The 6,907-nt window shown below is 44.3% G+C and overlaps 1 protein-coding gene across 2 annotated transcripts in view; it reads left to right on the top strand.

Moving 5' to 3' along the window:
- The window catches only part of Myof (myoferlin), a 146,438-nt gene extending 139,787 nt beyond the window's left edge, over positions 1-6,651 (top strand). For both annotated transcript variants that reach the window (XM_028773469.1, XM_028773470.1), the window contains exons 50-54: positions 76-175; positions 1,604-1,794; positions 3,553-3,662; positions 4,091-4,238; positions 6,137-6,651. In XM_028773469.1, the coding sequence (XP_028629302.1) occupies positions 76-175; positions 1,604-1,794; positions 3,553-3,662; positions 4,091-4,238; positions 6,137-6,175 (588 nt within the window). In that variant the 3' untranslated portion in view covers positions 6,176-6,651. The remainder of the gene's footprint in view (positions 1-75; positions 176-1,603; positions 1,795-3,552; positions 3,663-4,090; positions 4,239-6,136) is intronic.
- The last annotated feature ends 256 nt before the right edge of the window (positions 6,652-6,907 follow it).

Genomic DNA, 6,907 nt, shown 5'->3' with positions numbered 1-6,907 from the left:
GTCTGACCATGATCATATGACCTCTTCATGTCTGACCATGATCATATGACCTCTTCATGTCTCTTCTCCTTTTAGGAGCATTTCTGGAGTATTGATCAAACAGAATTCCGAGTCCCCCCTCGGCTGATCATTCAGATATGGGACAATGACAAGTTTTCCCTGGATGACTACTTGGGTATTGCTTACCTTCCAGTCACCCCTCTAACACTGCACTTGGAACTAATTGCTGAAACCAATTACAATTTGGAAACAGTTTCCTAACACCTGTAATGGGGGAGGCAGGGGATGTGCCCCTTGTTTGGGTATCCTCCAAGCTGTGTGGTCTGCTTGTGAATGTCACCCCTTTCTGTGGCCCCTGTTCACTCTTAAGACCTCATTAATAAGTTAGAAAGGCCAAGTTCTTGGCTTGCCTACCATGTACAAAGCCACGGGCTCAATCCTCAGGACTTCATGAACAGGGAATGGTGCTATGTCCCTATACCCCCAGCACCTGGGAGGCGAAAACAGGAGGCTAAGGAATTCAATGTTATCCTGGCCATATAGTGAATTAGAGGCCAGCCTGGGGACAGAGAGATTGCCACAGCTCTGCCTGCATCTCCAAGCAACCTACTGTCTCTCTCCTCTTGGTGTTTTGGAACTATTCTCACCAACCCTCTCCTGGCTCTCACCAGTTACTAAGGTTCCCTACACCTCTTTGTCATCTCCTTCCTCACACTATTCTTTTCCCTCAGCCCACCCTCATCTGGCCCTGAGGTACTCAATACATGCACCCTACCTAACCCCTCCCCTTCTTGGCTTGATTTCTCTCCCTTCCACATCTTAAATCCACTCTTTCTCAGAACGTCTCCTGGCTCTTCTGCAGCCCTCTGATCCCAGTGATTCATACACTGCATTTCAGCTGAAGGTAAAGTTCAACTTTCACCCATCACCAAACTATGCATGGCTCCTAAACCAGGGAAAATAAGCTGGCCTCTCAAAGTCCTTCATAGGGACCTATATAAAACTATTCGGTGGCTGGAGACTTAATGCCTTCTTCCAAGCCACAGCAGAAAGTGTGTCTCTTCAGACACCCCGATCCTGGCTGAGATTTCTCATTTCCTGGTGGGGATTTTCTGTTGAGTTCTGTTCTTTAAAGATCCTGTTTCTGGGGTCACTCCAGGAGAGAGTTGTACCAGAATAGTTCCGAGGAGCATCCCGTGTTTCAAACACCTAATTGTCTTTCCTCAAAGGCAATGACTTCCATTCAGGGTAGCTCAAAAATCACAACTAGTACCTCTCCAATACAAAGGCCCTGAGTTCAAGTGGAAATTTTTGTGTGTAGATGTTTAATCACTTGGGATTTATAGCAGAACTGTTTATGCTCATGTCTTTGAGAAAGGAAGCAAGGAGTCCTCTGTGAGACACTGAACAATGGATAGCTATTTCTTCTGCCATCTCCCATTCTATCTGGAAAGAATTTAAACATCTAGCATGATCCCTTTTGCTAACTCACCCATCACCTGTTCAAAATCACTTTCTATTTCCCCTGGACAAGAACATTCTGTTCACCTAAGAACAATGGCTGAACCACTTGAAGCTTATCTGGACCTGTGTTCTTGGCCAGGTTTTCTGGAACTCGACTTGCATCATGTGATCATCCCAGCCAAGACATCAGAGAAATGCAATTTGGACATGATTCCAGACCTCAAGGCCATGGACCCTCTTAAAGCTAAGACTGCCTCACTCTTTGAACAGAAGTCCATGAAAGGATGGTGGCCATGCTACGCAGACAAAGATGGCTCCCGTGTGATGGCTGTATGAGTATTTCCTAGTTGGGAATCATTTCTGTTCCTTATGAGTAGATTTATTCCTAATAAGACGAGAAGTGATAAAGATAGAAGACACAGTGGGCATGTGCTTGAAGTTGGGTAAAAGCATGGATTGGAATGGTCAAAATCTAGGAACCAAGTGGTGGCATTTGTATTTCCCTGAGGATCCTTTACAAGGGAAGCTACCTTGTGCTGAGAGCATTTACAGTAAGAATCAGAACCCCCAGGGTGAGTTTTTCACACCTTAAGAGAAGATGGTAAGGGTGCTGAAAGAAAATCCATATATGACAAGCATCTTGGAGAATTCAAAATAAGCTTTGGGAAGAAACAGCAGGACAGGTCACCATATTCTAACACTACCTTGTATAGTATGGATTGTTACTAACTAACATTTGTGAGCCAGGTAACATGTTAACTGTCTCACATGTGTGATCTCCTTTCTACAGTAGCTTACCAGTCCACATTAATTACATATTAGTGGAGTCTGGTATATTGTATATTAATATGGAAGTTGCTTATTTATTAGTTATTATTATTTATACTATGTACTGATCAAATTCCACCTCCCTTCCCTACCTTAACCACCACACACTCTTTCTAGTTTTTAGGCTGCATGGGGGTAGGAGGCAGTGCTTTCACATATGAGATCATATGCTCATGTCTGGCTAATTCATTCCTGGAAGTTCCTCAGGAAACTGTTGATGGTGACCTGTCACCATAGGGTTTAGTTTTCTCCTTCTTATTGGATTCTGCCGAAAGACCTATGGGGTAGACTGAACCCTTGTTTTGTGGATTCAAGCAAACATGAGAGATGAAGCCCCTTGTAGGGTAAGGCATCCGGTTTCACCTGGAGTAGAAACAGAGGTGTTGCTGTGGCCTCTCCACATAAATGAACCCCAGTACCAGGGTTTCCTAAGTTACTGGGGACCTAGAGGACTTTTCTAGGACCTAAAATGTCAGATACATCTTAGTGAAGGCTGGGTATAAAAGTTGAAATGTTGTCTGGTCTACTGGTGCACACCTTTAATCCCTGCCCTTTGGAGACAAATGCAGGCAGATCTCTGTGAGTTCGAGCCTGGTCTATGTGGTGAATTCCAGGCCAGAACTACATGATAAGACCTTGTCTCAAAAAAATGGTTAAAAGGTTAGAGTGTTAGAGCTTGTTTGACCTTAGTGTCCTCTTCTGCAAGCAGCTTTCTGAAGTCGCATGAGTATTCATTCCACAGGTTATCCACCCAGGGCACCTCCCTGTGAGGATGTCCCATGCAGGGACCTGTCAGCAGAGGAGCAGCCTCCATTTGCTCACTGATGCAGCTAAGACAGCTTGAGTTCCTACTAAGCACAAGCTCGGCTGCACACTATAAGGCTGAGGGATAAGCAAGAGGAAACATGGCCCCATCTCTCGGAGCCGACAGAAGTGTCCGATGTTGTTCTTAGCAGTAAAGTTACAAAGGAAGTGAGAGAGAAGGCAAGGAGATTGATGTGTGAGTGCCGAGGCCACGGGATGCTGAAGAAGGGGAGCCGAAAGTGGGGAAGCAATTTGTCCTCTCGGTTTCCCACACAGAGTCGGTTTAGAAACACATGGGAGGGGAAATGTGAAGAAACCTCAGGAGGAAAATTGGAGGCAATCTAAGGATTGTTTTACAAGAATAAAAATCGTGGCTTGGGGAATATTCCTTGGGTTGAAGTAAAAATATTTGTGAAACGTGATGTCATGTGTTTAACCTGTTCTGCTTTACTGAAGGGGAAAGTGGAGATGACACTGGAGGTCCTCAACGAGCGGGAGGCTGACGAGAGGCCAGCCGGGAAAGGGCGGAGTGAACCCAACATGAACCCCAAGCTTGACCCACCAAAGTGAGAGGCCTTCTTTGTTCTCCATGTTGTCTGGTCCCCAAACACCTGCAGTCCGAAAGCCCCCTTCCAATTGGTTTAATGGGCTGGATTATTGGCCCTCTAATTTTGTTCTTCGTGGTGGGCTGTGGGGGATGGAAGGGTAGGGGGTTGTGGTCTCGTTTTTTTAACTACTCTCCTTCCCTATTAAACCAGAGTTTAGCATCCTTGGCATCTTGGAAACTGGTGCGGGGACCTAAGCTATCCCCAGCCAACTACAGACGCTAACAAAAGAGGCATAGCGTAGACTGGGCACATTAAAAAGGGAAGGTTGAAGTTGATAGTTGAATCGAATCTTGTCCCAAATTGATTAATTTACTATCCCTGAACTGCTACACTCTGGTAGATAATCCTTCATGAGTTAAGGGGAGAAACTATTCCTTGCATTGCAGCCGACCGGAAACCTCCTTCCTCTGGTTCACGAACCCTTGCAAGACCATGCGCTTCATCGTGTGGCGCCGGTTCAAGTGGGTGATCATCGGCCTGCTTCTGCTGCTCATCCTGCTGCTGTTCGTGGCTGTGCTCCTGTACTCACTGCCGGTATGAAGCCTGGGCATGGGCTTCTGCAGCCCTGTGTCTCTGTATCCATTAGGCAGCGACCCTATCAAGACTATTCTGCTTCTGAAAAGTTTAACACAGTATCTGGTGGTGGAAGTTACATCCTTAGGTTTTTAAAGAGTTACTAACAGCTATTATCATGTTAAAAACAAAAACAAACAAACAAAAAAACACTAGCTTTGAGAATTCTAGGAGAAAGTCCCTAAGGCACTTTCCCCAAGTGTTTGTCTAGCTCTGGGCAGTATTTCCAGGTGATTTAGTGCCTTCATGTGGGGCTGGGGGGTGGGGGTGGGGTGTACATATGTACATATGCATCTGTGTATGTGGCTGTATTCACCCATGCATATATGTATGGAGGCCAGAGGTCGATGACACCTGTCTTCCTCTGTCAGTGTCCACCTTATTTTTGGGATGGGGAGGCTCTCACTAACCTAGAGCTTACTGTGTCTGCTAAGATGGCTAGCCAGAGAGCACTGAGATCCACTTGTCTCTGCCGTCTCTGTACTTCCCTAGTATTATGTGGGTACTGGGGATCTGAACCCAGGTCCTTGTGCTTGTACAATAAGTACTTTACCCAGAAGGCTATCTCTCCAGGCTCCTGCTTCTTACCTTTCTAGCTCCAAACCATCCTATACTCAGACTTCTGATCTAGACACTGGGGATCCCCAAGCTCTCAACAAACCTCACGGTCTACTCTAAAGAGTTACTGCTTTTGCCTCCCTGGGCACTTGTAGCCACGGTTTAATTTCAAAATCTTAATTCTTTGTGGCCCATATCACAAAAACAAAACCAATAATTTCTCTCAGACACCTTAGTTGTAAACAAAAATCCAAATAGAAAATTTGGCTGTGCGTATAGACACTGTACTTTTTAAAAAAAGATTTATTTATTTACTTTTATGTATATGAGTATACTATAGCTGTCTTCAGGGACACCAGAAGAAGACATCGGATTCCATTACAAATGGCTGTAAGCCACTATGTGGTTCCTGAGAATTGAACTCAGGACCTCTGGAAGAGCAGCCAGTGCTCTTAACTGCTGAGCCATCTCTCCAACCCCATATTGTACTTTTATTCCCCCCATTCAGGGAATTGATGGAGTATCTAATTAAAATATACAGGTGAGAAGAAACAGCCCAAGAGAAGGCAACATAAATATATACTGGCAGTGTGGTCAGGAATGTCTTAGAGAGCTAGGAACAGTTGACTATAGTAGCCCATTGCTAAGGACATTTTCACTGAGGAAGCACCTACGTGAAGTTTAGTCACTGAAGACAAGATGGTCCAGGCAGGGGAAGCCATGAGCAGCGGCAAAGTTCATCACCCTGGACGTAGCAGCAGCATGCATCTCAAAGACTTTTCCCCAACTCACTTCCATAATCCTCTTGACCCTATACATTCTGAGTTTGGAGGTGTGGTCATACAGCCATGGTAACATCTGTACACATGTCTTCTACTTTTCTCCTGTGTGATATTTTCAAAATTAACGTTGACTATACACACAGTATTTTCTGTTTTATTGACTATTATATATATATATATATTTCTTCATGACTCAAATTCTACCCATGTGAACCACTGTCTCTCATCTGAGAACATGATGTCACCCAGAAGATGTTTATCAGTGTTTAGAGTCACCTGGAACTCTATGGGCACTCAGTAGGTAGACACCTGGAACTCTATGGGCACTCAGTAGGTAGACACCTGGAACTCTACGGGCACTCAGTAGGTAGACACCTGGAACTCTATGGGTACTCAGTAGGTAGAGGCCAGGGATGGCTTTCAGTGTTCAGTGGTTCACAGCCCAGCCATGCTAAATAGCAACATGGCTGACTGAAAAGCCATATCCATGTATTGACACCGTTTCTATTTCCCTTTCAGAACTATTTATCAATGAAGATCGTGAGACCAAATGCATAATGAAAGCAAAGCCTTCCATCACTCAGCAATGAAGAGCTCCTGCCTCATACACTTACGTCTGATTTCAAATTCAGGACCGCCTCAGGCAACTTCACCAAGGCATGCCAGCTCCTAGAGGGGCTGAATCCCAGAAAGTCAGACAACAGGCAACATTTTTTTTTTATCATGTTATCTTTTGGAGTATTGAAAAAAAACCTTTATTTTTTATTTTTTGTTTTATTTTCTAAACTTTAAGCATATTTTCAGAGTATTTGTAAGGTGGCTGGTTCCATTTAAAATCTTCTTTTAATGTGCTCTGCATTCTATGACTCAAGTCTGGGCAATTAGTGAAATGAATTTGAAATGTCTTAAAAAGATAAGGTGCATAGTTAGAGTAGTTCTTACTGGTGCCAGCAACCATTGTTGTGGTATTTTGTATGGACAAATGTCATGAGACCCTTTGCAACTTGAGTGTAAATAAAACTATCTCACTTGTACACACGGATGTTTGTCCTCCATTCTGACTAAGTTGGGAGGGAGGCAGGTTTAGTTTCTCTGGTCCTAGTGGGCAGAATGCTACAGCATACCAACTGACCACAAGTCCTTTACAATCATAAGCCCTTTCTGAGTGTGCTGCCAACTTGTACCCATGGGTCCAGTAATAAAGCTAACACTTAGGAATAGTGTTGTAACAGCCAGCTGCCTTTTACATCTTCATGTGTGTTACTCAGTGAATCTGCAATATATCCCATA

Source organism: Grammomys surdaster, unplaced genomic scaffold, assembly GCF_004785775.1.
Source record: "Grammomys surdaster isolate TR1022 unplaced genomic scaffold, NIH_TR_1.0 229, whole genome shotgun sequence".
Taxonomy (NCBI): Eukaryota; Metazoa; Chordata; class Mammalia; order Rodentia; family Muridae; genus Grammomys; species Grammomys surdaster.
This window is presented reverse-complemented; position numbering and strand designations above follow the sequence as displayed.